The 15,000-nt window shown below is 37.3% G+C and overlaps 1 protein-coding gene across 1 annotated transcript; it reads right to left on the minus strand.

The window, feature by feature from the left end:
* Positions 1 to 1,281: 1,281 nt before the first annotated feature.
* On the minus strand, positions 1,282 to 14,028 carry LOC137992502 (RAB6A-GEF complex partner protein 2-like). The gene is made up of 7 exons (XM_068837865.1): positions 13,505 to 14,028; positions 13,291 to 13,374; positions 11,666 to 11,815; positions 9,798 to 9,935; positions 8,099 to 8,226; positions 7,081 to 7,264; positions 1,282 to 5,519 (listed from the first exon to the last, which is right to left on the minus strand). The coding sequence occupies exons 1-7, from the start codon at positions 13,821 to 13,823 to the stop codon at positions 5,284 to 5,286; spliced, it is 1,239 nt and encodes a 412-aa protein (XP_068693966.1). The 5' UTR covers positions 13,824 to 14,028; the 3' UTR covers positions 1,282 to 5,283.
* Between the last annotated feature and the right edge of the window lie 972 nt (positions 14,029 to 15,000).

Genomic DNA, 15,000 nt, shown 5'->3' on the forward strand with positions numbered 1-15,000 from the left:
TTTGATCAGTCTAGGTTGGTCAGCCAGTGTCCCTGTTCGCTTGCTTGTACTTTTAGTTGGACCAGGTTTTGTTAATGATTTACCAGTTTATGCTGTTTAGTTGTTCAATTTTGAAGGAATTAAAAGAAAAAGATCACTTACCGGTAATCAATTTTAAATTTCTTTAGCCTCCCTGCCCCTCCAAAGTCCTGCGTTTTGGAAGTTAAGCTATTTTTGTTGCCAGATCTACCTACTACAAAGAAATGCTGCAACTCACATGCAGAGAATTAAGGCAGAGAATGAGAAGAGGCAATAATTCTTTTTACCCTTGGATCTGATCCTGTTGCTCTCAATCTTTGTCCCACAGTTTGTTGGGGAAATGGTACACCACATATTATTACTGTAGATTTGGCCACCATTTCATGAGAGAAGTATCAAAATACAAAAAGTTTGTTTGAAATGGTATGCTGTCCAGGGTACAGTTAAACTCTTGTAAGTGGATACCCCAGGAAGTAGGAAATAATGGTGTCCATAATAGACCATAATTATTTGTATTCTCGGTATTGGACTGGAACTATCTTGCAATGGAGGCTAATGCGGGGGATTATATTTATTTAGTATTTGCATTTGAAAAGATTCCCCCGCATTAGCCTCCATTGCAAGCTGCTGTAGTTCCAGTCCAATAACGAGAATACGAATATGGTCTATTAAGGCTGGTCTCTTACAGAAAAAATAAAATACAGAGATTGCAAAGAAGTTCAAATAAACCATTTTCTTCTCTCTAATGAAACAATAGCTCTAATGAGCAAAAACAAAAACTCTGCGCACCCTGCATGTGCATTTTTCATTTTGGTACATTTCTTTGCCGTCCTCGTCCTGACAATGACACGAATTGACCAAATTTCAGGTTGTGTAAAGGACATGAGAACATGACGAAACATTTTTAACTTTCTCCCCAAACAACAACACAATTCATGCCAATTTTATTCCAGGACCTGCAATGTTGATAAATTCTTTCCATTGCGAACGATGTGGGGTTATAACAAAGTTTTTACTGTACAATGTTCTGATTGGCCTGGTCTTCGTCCTTGCGTAAGCTCCCTAATAAATAAAGATGCCTCCATTGGTTCTAGATATAGTATTAATGCCTTCACTCCGGAGAGTGAGACTCTGACTTTACTCTGTCTAATGCCAGACGATTTTACTCTTCTATGAAGGCAGTTTAGGAGTCAATGCGTTAATGACATCTACATGTACTCAAAAACCCCTTTAAAATTTTCAAGACCAGACACCCAGTATGTTATAAAACCCCCAATATTTATTTCAGAATGCATTTGTGACAAACAGGATCGTGTTGTCTCATAATGTGGCAATCTACTGTATGTAACAGACTGTACTCTATGTACACATATTCAAACTCCTGGTGATAATATCTGGTACATACATACTTGTACATGTATATATATTAAAATAATTATTGATTCTTTTTTAACAAGAAAAATAAAACGACTTGTGTTGCTGTACAATTCACTGTGGAAGACTGAAAGTTCCAGTTTGTAAAAATATCAGAGGAAAGGGCAAACTGCTTCTTGGAAAAAAAAATACCAAAGTTAATTGCCATCAACTTTCGTCCACTTATGTGACTATGGATGACTTGTTCCGATAAAAAGGCGGATTAACTTTGATATCTTTATCCTGACTTTCCAAGACATTTTTAACCCTTTAACTAGCTTAATTACTGCATTCCTCTTACAAAAAAGCACGAAATGTAAATTAATCTAGAGGAAGACAATGTCATGCTTAAAAATGCCATTATCCTGTGGAAGATTCAAGTGAAATCAAATGAGAAAAACAGAGAAAGTGAAAGACTGTTCCCTGCTAACAGAGGTCTCTTATTAATTTATTTTTGCCTTAGCCAGGCTGACCAGTACTGGAAGAGACCTCTACCATGTGTTCCTGTGGTGTAAGGATAGGCCGCAAATTGTCATGTTGTGGTGGGAGTGATTAGGAAGATTAAAATGGCATGCAACTGGTTTTGACACATCTGTGTCATGTGCGGTGCTTACTTAGCGACCAAATCCTCACATGATACTTCATGTTGTGCAGGCTCACTTAACAACAGGATTACTGTAAAGGAAAGTGTGGGACACAGCAAGTTCAAATCAGAGTCAGCAAACATTATTATGGGGAATGCATTTTGAAAAGTGATGTCCAAGTTTTTGGACGGTTGTTGGATTAAAGTGAGTTTCCCATACTCGTTGAGCACAGGAAATGCAGAAAGAAAAGAGACCTCTGCAAGCAGGGAACAGAGACTGAACAATACTTTGATCAAAATGAATCAAGTCTCACTGTAATGTAGGAATCTCCCTCATAACCACCAAGTTCAATGACCATACCAGGCCTAGAAAATAGTTAAAATTTCAACTTGCACATAGAGCAACAAACTTCACGACCCACTTACCCAAGACGTTCTTCCACTTGCCTGGATTATTATTATTATTTTGTCTTGAGACATCTTTTTACTTGATTGAAAGAGTGGAAAAGCCAGAAATCTACTTGTACCAGACGACTGGATGAGGGTTTTCTCAAACATGAAACTTTGGTTTTATCAAATGAGTTGATTAAGGTTGAATTACCACTGTGAAAGATTTGGACAGCTGAAGTTTCGAGCGTTAGCTCTTCGTCAGAGCGAATGGAGGAATTGTGGATGTTGTTGGCTTTTATGAGGGGGTGAGGGAGCTTTGCCATTGGTGGAAATGGTAACATGAATTTGTGAATAAATTAATGAAATAAGAGGCATTGATGTCATTGATTCCATGAGGGTAGAGTGTATCTAATATATTGAAAGATGCATTTTTGTTCGAGATTTTTGCAGGTTTCTGTGTTCCTGTGGTGTAAGGATAGGCCACAAATTGTCATGTTGTGGTGGGAGTGATTAGGAAGATTAAAATGGCATGCAACTGGTTTTGACAATCGGTGACGTTTTTTTGCTATATCTCGTAGGTGTTTGCGAAAGCGGTCCACCAATCTTCTCCCTGTTTTGGCTATGTAGATCTTCTTACATAGTGTGCAGGTTATGCAATAGATGACACTTGCATGTAGATTTGGGCCTGAAATCTTAACCATGTTAGAAATAAAGGGACAAGTTTTGCATCATGTGGGTGTTCATTTGAAAGTTCCCTGTTGGTTGTTAGACTTAAATGTGCTTCTAACTTGAAAGTAACCTATGTTTTTGTTGCATTTGAATGGAATAAGTGGTGGTCGAGGAAATGTATGTTTAGTTTCAGGATCATTGCGGAGATTTTTGAAGTTTTTGAGAATTACATTTTTGAATGCAAGGTCTTGTGGATGGTAGGTGAGGGTGAATGGAATTCTCTTGGTTTCTTCGTTCTGTGACATTTGCAGTGTCGGAGTTGTCACTACAGAGGTGCCTCAGTCTAAGAAATTGAGAGAATGGGATGGCATTTTTTACGTGTTGTGGATGAGACAACGAATGCAACAAATAGTTATGGGAATCTGTTGGTTTGTAGTGTGCACTAGTAGATAAATGGTTGCCCTTGACTGAAAGTTTAATCTCGAGGAAAGCTGGTGAATTTTTGGAAATTTCCCAGGTGTATTTTAGAGCCTTACAAAAATTCATCTTTCAACTCGGTAACCTCTATCCTCACAGAATCAATGAATGCCTCTCATTTCATTAATTTATTCAATGGCAAAGCTCCCCCACACCCTCATAAAAACCAACAACACCCACAATTCCTCCATTCACTCTGACAAAGGGCTAACGCTCGAAACGTCAGCTTTCCAAATCTTTCACAGTGTCAATTCAACCTTTATCAACTCGTTTGATAAAACCAAAGTTTCATGTTTCACTCTCCCACCGATGCAGTACCACATTTTCTTTAGAAACTAGAAATGCATTGGGGTTTTCTCAAGCCATGTATGAGTACTGAAAGTTACTGCCACCTTTTTTCCGATGTGTGAAGCATGAGGGCAATGCAACTTACAGTGAGGCCAGAGAAAACAACGACAGGAAGAAATTTTAAATTTTTATGATCATCATCGCTATCCTTAACTGATCAAATTGTACAGGAATTAGTACCCACCCAAGTTAAGGGTCACCTTGCAGCTCTTACAAGGTCTCACCTGATTGGAGACCACCCTTGAGGTTTAACAAAAGAACAAATAACAGAAACAATGGACCCTAGGCCTAAAACAAAAGGGCCATTGTTTCTGTTACCCTAGGCCTAAAACAAAAGGGCCATTGTTTCTGTTATTTGTTCTTTCGTTAAACCTCAAGGGTGGTCTCCAATCAGGTGAGACCTTGTAGGAGCTGCGAGGCTACCACAAGTTAAGCAGCCCATTCTGTAGAACATGGTCAGCTCAACTGGTCAATAATAGTGCACGTACCAGGTACTATGTGGGTGATGCAATAAAAATTGTTATTCTTAACGTACATTAGATTGAATCAATATTTCCAAAGGTCAGAAAACATAGAAACAACAATGCGCAGACCTCATTACTAGATAAATGGTGTGAGATGTGATAAGGAATCCAGCCCTAAATACCCTCAAAACAAAACTTTACAAAAAGTAAGGAGATTTGAAAAACTTACAGGTATGCTTAAAAATCGCACAGAACCAAAAATAACTAAGTCTACAAAAACTGTGTAAACAAAATAATAATAATAATAATAATAATAATAATAATAATGATAGTAATAACAACAATAATAACAATAATAATAATTTAGGAATAAAGATAAGCATAATACTGTAAATTCAACACAAAATCTCCATGACATCATTTCAAAGTGAAAAAGTGCATTGATGCGATTGGGAAACACTGAAAGAATGGCCAAAGAGTTAAAAAGCTATAGGCCACCTCACCAGTAATTTTCTAACCTCAACTGTTTTATTAATAAGATTTTGTTCATAAAATTGAAGAAGGCAAGCCTAAAAACAAAATCAGACTTTATCCATGCAAAGATATATTGACTGGTACATAGTTAAGTACAACACTGCATGTGTAAACTTCAACCTCTCACCCTTCACTGGTATAAAATAGTCAGTCCAAGTTTTTTTTTTTACTAGTCACTTGAAAATGATGTCATGGAGACATGACAAACTTGTTAAACTTGTTTTGCCTATCTTTATTCTTAATGTTTATCTCAATTTAATCCAAGTCAAATAATAATAATAATAATAATAATAATAATAGTAATAATAACTTTATTTGTAAGGATTTTCACATTCTCCTTTGAAACATCTTCCAAAAATGTAGATCCGTTCGGTAATAATTAATCTTTTAGAAAATAATCGTATTACTTGTCCTGCTTGTTGATATGGATGAAGCGTGTAAAGGGTTTGTCGGCAAAATTTTGATTGGTAGGTCCCATGTCACAGTTTCAACTTCAACATCTGAGGGCCCCTGCCATGAGGCAACATCAGTATGTGGACTTGTCAATTGAACAGGGCTTGCCCCTGCAGGCAAAGGTGATGAAGCTAGTATAAATTCAAAGTGAAGTCTCCATTTTAAGCAAACTGTGGAAATAAAAAAATAATCAAGTTTGTCAGTGTAAATCCTGCTGACAGGAGTTTTAAATTCCCCAGTTACTTAATTTGATTACTTGTGAAGTCTGACATTCAAATTTTGCAGGTACTGTCACCTTCCTGTAATGCACCTAACCTTTGCATATTACAGTTGTATATCTCTATGCATTGTGAGTTCATTCAACCAAGCATTTAAGGATGTTCACGCCCAAAATGTTCCCACATACAGATTTTTTTTAACTTGTCACGCAGAAAGGTAATGATCTACTTTTGCCAAAAAGGCAAAAAAATGGGGGTCACCATGCTTGTTTTCGAGATAAGGGGCATTTTTAGCTTGCATTATATTTTAAGACTTACAACTGCTTACAACTGTCAGCAATACAAAAAGCTACATTACTGAAATTTAGATCAGGTAAACATACTCAATTCAACATAACTAATATAACTAATTAAAATAAACTTTTGCAGCTGATGTCTTTTCTGAGGTGAAATAAACCTTGAAAAACGATACATATTAGTCTAAAAAAGAAAACTTCTGTCGCCTGAAAGTATAAAAGGCGAAATATCTGTAACTTCTCACATACAGATTTTTTTTTTGTTTTCCTGTTGAGGACAGGAAGTGATCTACGGAAAGAAAAATGGGGTCACCGAGCATTCAAGAGAGTAAAATCGCTGCAAAGTTCTCAAAGCGATTGTCTATTTGCACAGTCACGTCATTGCGTGACATTTCCGAGAAGACCTGGGTCCACAGCTATCCCATGATCAAACACTGGCTCGATGCCATGTTTGTTTAACTTCGTGGTCTGCGATGCACGACGTGTGTGTGACATGCGCGAAAATTGCGCAGCGCGCGCAGTAATTATTGATGCCAAGTCGTCCTTAAGAAAAGGACTGGTACAAAAAAGGTAAACAAGATGCTTTATTTACATGTGTGTAAAGACAAGATAATCTGGCCTTTAACCACACTGTCAGGTAACCTTGGGCCTAAACCATTATCATAATGTTAGGGTCAGTATTGTTTCAGCAATGGTAAAATAATGACCTGTGATGCTATGTTTTGGGTGAATGCAAAAAACGCCCATGGAAGCCCATAAAAGGACTTAAAAGTCCTTTTATGGGCAGGGATGGCGCAGTGGTGAGAGCGTTCGCCTCCCACCAATGTGGTCCAGGTTCGATTCCCAGACTTTGCGTCATAAAATAATTATGTGGGTTGAGTTTGTTGGTTCTCTACTCTGCTCCAGGAGGTTTTTTCCGGATAGTCCGGTTTTCCCTCTCCTCAAATACCAACATTTGATTTGATTTGGAGTAATTTGTAAATTTGTTGATTTCAATTTACAGACTAGACACTTAATTAAATAAAGTTCCTTTTCTCTCTTTTCCTTATAGAATTCACTCTGGCTATTGCCAGATGATTTTACTTACAAAAGTGGGGAACCCCGTAGGGGTAAAAGGGTTATTTAAATGAAAAAAGAGAAGCTTAAGGGAAATTGCCATTATTATTTAATAGTAACATTTTACCAACAGAAGCTCTCTCTATAAAGTCTTTACTCACCTATATCAGAGACAAATTCAGGACAGACAGAGTAAGGTATAGGAAGAACCAGATGAGTCTTTTTTGTGTGCAAACAATGTTCAGAGACAGAGGTAAAGGAGGAGTAAGTCACTCCCGATGTGTGCTTGGAAGAATTCCGAAAATCCTCTGGGATGTGTTCTTCACTTTGCAAAACAACTGAAAACTGAAAATACTTACTTTAACTTAATTAATTAATTATTAAGTGTATCATAATAAAACAATATTAAAAAATAGTTAATAATAAGTCACTCTACAAAATACCATCTTATAAATGAATCTTTTGAAAGTGTAACTTCTCATTCAAATCGCTATTGTGGCAGTCTCATTCCTCCCACACCTTTGTCCCCTGTGATTGTAAGCATGGGAAGAGTGTAGATTACAGATTATTACCATGGGTATTGCACGCTCTCATTAATTTTACATCACATGAATGTGGAAGCATTCTACACCTACATGTAGGGATGACCCTGTCTGGTTTGCTCAGTTTACAACAATGAAAGGGAATGTAGACATAATTCACTCTGTTGTTGTTGTTGGAAAGCCTTTATTTCTTAGGCTTTTGAAGATAAACAGCGTCACTCTTTTGTTCTATGGTTTGACATGAAATGCTCATGAGCATAAATAATTTTCCTTGTTCACATAATACATGTATAATTCCCCTAAGGCTAAAGAACCTGCAAAGTTTCTGCCTGTATTGCATGCCAAACAATCCAACAAACACCATGTTACATGTACAACACGTAAACCATGATGCAAGGATGTTGAATTAAGGTATCTGAAGCTCTTACACCAGTGACAACAAAATAACAGCACAACTTGCAAATATTATTGTCAATAAAAGTAAAGGTGATGATTTTCTTTATGCCAGGAGGCAATTCCAAAAATTTTATGGATCCAATCCTTTAGTCTGTGGACAGAAAATAACATTATGTATGGTCTTCCTTTTAAGTTGTGCCATTAAATTTAATGTTTTAAAAGATGTTACAGCAGTGTTTACCTTCACACATATTATGAGAGAATTGGAAAAATCAAAAGAGCCAACAATTTCTTCACCAATCCTGTATGCAGACTTGAAGAGACAAAAATGTCCAACAGATCCTCTTTCACTGACAATATTATATATGTCTGCAGATACCAATTGAAAAAAAAAAGACATTTTCACAGAAGTTCCAACACAAAAATATTCTTTTTTTTGTTTTTACTTAAAAAAGGTTTAAAAAACACAAATCCATGCAACATGAGTTGAATTAGGGAGAACATCACATGAAATATTCATAATTTCTTTGATGAACCACACATTGTTTTTGAAGTTAATTTTTTAAGGCGCGAACCAAAAGAATAAAACTACGGTATTTAAGCTAAGAAGGGAGACTTTATTTAATTAAATAGTATGAAACTTGGACATAAATTAAGATGTTTGACCTTGGAATTTAAAGACAGCTGCTTCCAAAGGATGTGCATGGCTCCACAAGCCCCACAAGCTCTGAGCTTTAAACCCTATCGTGTTTAAATAATGATGATGGTGATGATGATGATCATCATCATCATCATCATGATTTTCAATTGGAAGCTTGTGGAAGCAGAGGCGAGAATTTTAAAACAATCTTCTGAACAAAGAGAGCAACAATTTTCAGAATGTCTCAAGTGTTTAAAGTTGTGGGAATGTTAGTCAGAGGAGAGATGTTCCCGGATGCAAGTGGCGAAGTGTCTGCTGATTTCACCAACATACAGGCACCCTCCTAATCCAACCTCATAATTAATGTAGAAAACCAACCCCTTACCCAAAACTTCAATTAATTATTAATAATATACCATAGAATAAGTAGAAAGAAAAAAAAATGGAAAAAGGGTAATAAATCGCGGACTACATTGATACTAACAAGAGCAGGCTTTTAGAATATTTACAAGGCGACACTTGGGACAAATAATCTTGAAAGAACGTGCATTGTCGCTATCAAAAACATTATATAATCACTTAAAGTAAAAAGATTTGAGTTTGCATTTGAAAGAACGTAGTGTATTATTTGATATCTTCAGGAGTACCATTCCATATTATCGTAATTCTATTGAAAAAGTAATCTCTGAAAAGGGATTAAGTATGAGCATAATTTGTCTTAAGGCAATGACCAGTATTTGCACGATGCGCGCGTCCCTGAACAAAAGAGAAATAGTGATCAAATACATGTTTCGGATGAGACATCATCCGACGATGTCTCATCCGAAACATGTATTGTCTTTATTAACTTCAAAAACATTGTGTGGTTCATCAAAGAAATATACTACTTTGTGCTGCTATGAACCCTTGGAAACTTTTCATATTTTTAACACAGTGGGTGTGTGCACATTGGTGACTTTATTATAACAGTATGCAGAAGGAGTTGAGTATTTCATGCCTTTCATGCTAAATATGCTTTATGATTATTTTTATGAAAAAGGCTGAATGGAATCCTTATTTCATTCCCACTTTTCTGATTAGCCAACAAACTTTGGATACCAATGACAGGGTGACAGTTGAGTGCAACAACATATAAATTAAAAAAAAAATAAATCATGAAGGTTACATATGCATACAGTAACTTTTTTGCATGAAAATGAAGGAACATCAGGTTTCTGTGCTCCATCATTTTTCACCCCTCCTCTTACTTGATAGGAACTAATAATATTTACTGTTTGTGCCAATTTAAAAGAGTACTTACGAGAATTTCTCCTAGAGGTGATTGTGGTTAAAATATCCACTGCTACATCTAAAAAAGATATTCTTGGAGAGGAATTTTCTAAAAATGGATTATGAAGGTTTTCTTGCTTCTTTAAAAAATTTTCAATTTCATCCAAACCTGAAAGACATTAATATTATTATTAATTGTGTGTAACAACAATGGGAAGCAGTAGGCCTAGAAAAAGATGAAAATCACAACTTGCCCATTAGGCAAGAACATTTGATGACTCTCTTGCCAGAGGAACCTCCACTTGCCTGATTTTAATAATAATAATTTTTTTTTTTGTAAATTGAGAAAACTACTGTTTAGTTTAGATAAATAAAATTAATAAAACTAGTACTGGACATTAACCTGAAACTTACCGACGTTTCGCCTAGAAACACTAGGTTTCTTCATGCACGATCGTTGGTGCAGGCCGAGATGCATGATGGGACACCACACAATGCAGTGTCCCAAGAGTGAGACAAACAAAACCTCAGTCCACCCCTCCTATCGCTAAGTTTCAGGTTACTGTCCAGTACTAGTTTTATTTTATTCAACTGGATGTCTAACATTCACCATTTTCACTGTTTAGTTTAGTTCAGTAACTTGTGGCCACAGCCCCAGCACTGTACTACGTCCCTAAGGCTGAGCTTAAAATTCAATGTGAGACTTGCAATCCTCCTACAAAAGGCAAACTGATTTGCTTTTTTTAGAAGATTGCACACAGAGATCATGCTACCGTACATGTACAGTGGAAGGAATGATCATGTGGCTCTAGAGGTATTCGTGGACAGCAAATCATAATTCCTTAGCTTGCAAACATGACATGGTTACACCTTGGTGCAGAATCCTGTCTACAAGGAGCACGAAAAACCATTGATAACAATTATTTTTGCTGGGAACGAATACTGAACTGAAGGAACTTGTTGCCATCTGCAAGCCCTGTTACAAGTACAGCTGGCAGAGTGTGACCAGTAACGAAGATGAGTACATGTACCAATCATAGAGGTTACAAGTATATGAACTGTCCAACTGATCTTAGGGACAATGACTTGCAGTTCTCATCATTAGTGTTCATCAAGTCCTCAAGCAAGTTGGACTTAGAAAACAGGACCAGCTGTCCTGGAGGTAGAAATGTGAATGGTAAATTCAAATTGGAAACATAACAAAGACAGCCAAGAACCTCATCCAAAATGCCCTAGATGCTGGAGCTGACCCATACACTGCCATGGATCTACTACAGTACTCCTACAAAATGATTCAAGGGATGGAATTTATTATGCTAAATCAAAGCATTAATATTTTGATGAACAATAGGACACAAAATAATACTTCTGCCTAGGACAACAGCTCTCCTTCAACCCAAAACTACAAAGCCTAATAGAGAAATCAAGGCTTTGACAACAACAAGAACAACAACAACAATTTCAAGAATGCTCAAAGATGTACCCTCCTCATGCTGAAGGTGAAGTCTCTGGTATAATCCAAACATTACATTATCAGCTACATATTTAGAGAATAACACTGTTTTGTCACTATCAAACATTTATAACCTTAAGCCGATGACACATGGGTTTGCAACACTTGTTGCTTAACAAATGTTGAACAATGTTGCGCAGGCATATTGAACGGAATAGAGCTGGTCTCTATTTTTCATTCAACATTGTGCAACAACGTTCAATGTGTTGAATGGCATATTTCAACATAGCATGACACACTGTTCAACATTAAATTTTGTCGAACAACAGCTGCAACATTTGTTGATCAACAAATGTTGAACTGTGTGTCACCGGCTTTAGACAATTAGGATTCTGTGTTCAAACCACTGTAAGAGCTGTAAGACTCCACTGATCTTGTATGCTTACCTTGTACTACCAGTATTCTGATTGGTAATCTCAAAAGCTTTGAATCTCCTTGCACTCTACTTGTTCCAACTGTAATTTTGTAAGAATATTTAACTGCATGTCCTTTGTATGATGGGGCTCCATCTACTGGTACAGTGTCGCTATAAAAATCTAAAGAAAAACCAAGCTCAGTATTACATGTAAGTACCGGTAAATATTAAAAAATGTCATGAGGGTGATGACAGCCTGCGAGCAGGCTCTTTTGTAAGTGTGATGCGAGCGGGCAAAGCCCCAATCCTCTTGCTGGTTCACTACTCACACAACACTAACAAAAGAACCTGCTTGCAGGCGATTGATGACAATGATGATGATCACCCCATCATCATCATCATCATCATTACGATTAATTCACTTCAAAACACAGTATTATTATACTGGGAAGTCCATAGAGGGTTTTAATAAAGGTGCCTTAGCATTACGTACTAGACTCTTCTGGGGATTCAGGCCAATCTCAATAGGCTGTGCCTAAGAGACCAAATTAGGTAAATTTTCTACACAGGAGCTCAAACCAGAGCCGTGATGAATGGAAGTGTCATTTTGTTACTTTTAGATTTTCTCAAGCTCTTGAATGATTTGACTTGGATATAATCCATCATGCCTCAGCTCCTGCAGGCGCCCAGAGCTATTCTTTGGGAGCCCCAGGCTACCGTGCTCCTGTTAGGCAACAGCCTTGGTATATATAATGCCACCATGCATAAGAGCAATAATATTATTATTTATTCAGTATACCAAGGTACTCCTGCCATTTCACAATATCCTAAAAGACTGTTCTGAGAGCAGTTATAACCAATGGTACCACCACAATACCTGGTGCATGACAGGCAGCCCAAGCTCGGTATACGATTTATAGCCTTTGTATGGGAAAATTTACTTTGAGCTTGTAAATGCTAAAATAAACTGTAAATGTAGAAATAAACTTCATTTACCTCTACATACAGTTCTCCTCATATTTTCTGTGCATTTGTTTTAGATGGGTTTGTGGCTTTTGCATTTTTACGATGTCGTCATTTGTCATTTCCCCTCATAAAGAGAAGATAGGCTGGTGATTTGCGGTGATCTCGTCCCACAAATTGCTCCTGGATCACAAAGCAATGATCCGAATCGCCATAAAAAACACCACAGCCTTAAGGCCAGATAAATTTCCTATCACATCAACTCAAATGGGAGTGATCACAATGTGCTTCCTTGGAAAACACCCTTTTCATTCCACCCTGTCCAAGACTAATACCAATTTGACGATAGTTCTCCACTCTCTCTGTGTAATTACCATTATTATTGTTATTATTTTTAATAATTATCATTATCATTATTATTAACAGCTATTCAGATTTTTTAAACTTGTTGGGCAATTAACAATTTTCTCTAGTCTTCTCAGAAATTAAGTTCTGTATGATCCAATACAACCACACCAACTGTTTGATGTCAAAAAAAGATAACGCTGTTGGACTGATATCGAACACACCGATATCTAATGATGTTTTAAATATATCAAGTCTAGATCTTTTGCCTTTAAAATCTCATCCAAGATCAGAAGAGGAATACCTAGATTTGTGGAAAAACGGTACTAAACACCATACCGCACTTACAATTCTTCGATTCTCCGGGAGCAAGTTCCAAATCGCAGAACAAGATCTTCGGTTTCGTAGACATCAAGCATCGGCCTTCTTCGCCTGTTCATTGATATTTAAGACAAACCAAAATAAAATAATAGGAATCAATTATTCAACATTTCGACGAATTTGATAGCATACCAAAACAATCCGCTCACAAATTATGCCAAACAGGAGCCTTTTCTCTAACCTCTTGAAGGAATAAAGCTTGTACAAGAAGCGTCGTTCGATTTCATAGGCAATTTATCGGATGTTCGTTCAACTCGAGGAGGCAGCTGCACCCTCGATTCGTTAACAGAGCATTGACAATGTATCTGGACGCTTGCCCACGCTAGCCTATCCGTTTCGCGTTTTTCGTTAGTGCACTCACTGTCTAAAGTGTGATGGCACGTCGGATTGCAAGTCTCTTTTTCGACGCTTGCAGTGTTCGTGAAAATAATTTCACATTCGATGCACTCTCCAGCGAAGAAGACAGACCCGCGAAGAAGACGGGCTTTTACCTCGATCATGACGCAAACTGTAACGGAGAAGATCCTTTCACGCAGGGTTTAATTACATCCATAGCTCACGCTATTGGTTAGCTACATGCGATCACCGTCAGGTTTTGTCGCTAACGGATTTCCTGAAGAATTTCCAAAGAATAGTTGCTCTTCAAAGCATCCGCCATTTCTCTGCTCGCCGGAACCCTATGGCGGAGACGGCTGACCATGTTGTTTGCAGTCGAAAAAGTAAATTCGGTCTTCACCCTTTTATTTATTTTAGATAATGACAAAAAGAACAACACAATGTAAACGATAACTGTTATTTATCCAGTGTACATTATACAGTAAATGGAAGTATCGCCCAAAAGAATTTGTCTTACTTTCTGTCCAACTTACACGTGTCTCCAAGTCACGCAACCACACTCAGTTGTCACGCAATCAGTACTCATGGTCCTCGCAAGCAAGACATTTTCAAGCCATGTGGTATTTTCGTGAACCGTGAATTGCCTCTTTTATTTTCTGTGAAATTTGAAATGGCCTTTTTTTCGTGAAACGTGATTTTAGCAATATTACCATTAGCAGTGATTTTTGAGAATAATTATCCGTGAAATGTCTAATTCACCGTAAATTGTGATTTTGCTTCATGTTTTCGTTTTTGTTTTTTATTTTGCGGGAGTAGGAGCCCGATAAATTATAACAATAGACTGTAAATAATAACTCGGCAGAGCAAGGTACAACAACTACATTCTCTGAAACGTGAGCCTTCGTCACGAGGCCTCGCTAGCCTTGATAGCTTTGCTGGTCAATCAACATATTGGAAATCGTCTCAGAAGGTCGCAAGACTCTTCCCAATGTTACCGTTCTGACAAGTTTCTTTACGGCAGACGGCTGTAGCTGTTAACGAGAGTAAAAAAATGTGATGCGTGATATGGACATTTTATTGTCTGTGAGAAGTGAAACGGCCATTTTATTTTTCGTGAAACGTGATGAAGACCCCCCTTTACCACCCTCAACAGTAGCCCCATTGTTTTATGAACAAATTATCGAAATTTACAATATCCATACCCATTGCATGTGAGTCTAATGGAAAGGACTACACCGCAGTTGGTAGAGCATCGGACTACTTTGGGGAGGACTCCAGCCAGACCAGTACTCAGTATCTTTAAATAATTGAACAGAATGTGCTGCCTTTGTGATGACATCT

The sequence above is a fragment of the Montipora foliosa genome, chromosome 2 (genome assembly GCF_036669935.1).
Source record: "Montipora foliosa isolate CH-2021 chromosome 2, ASM3666993v2, whole genome shotgun sequence".
Lineage (NCBI taxonomy): Eukaryota > Metazoa > Cnidaria > Anthozoa > Scleractinia > Acroporidae > Montipora > Montipora foliosa.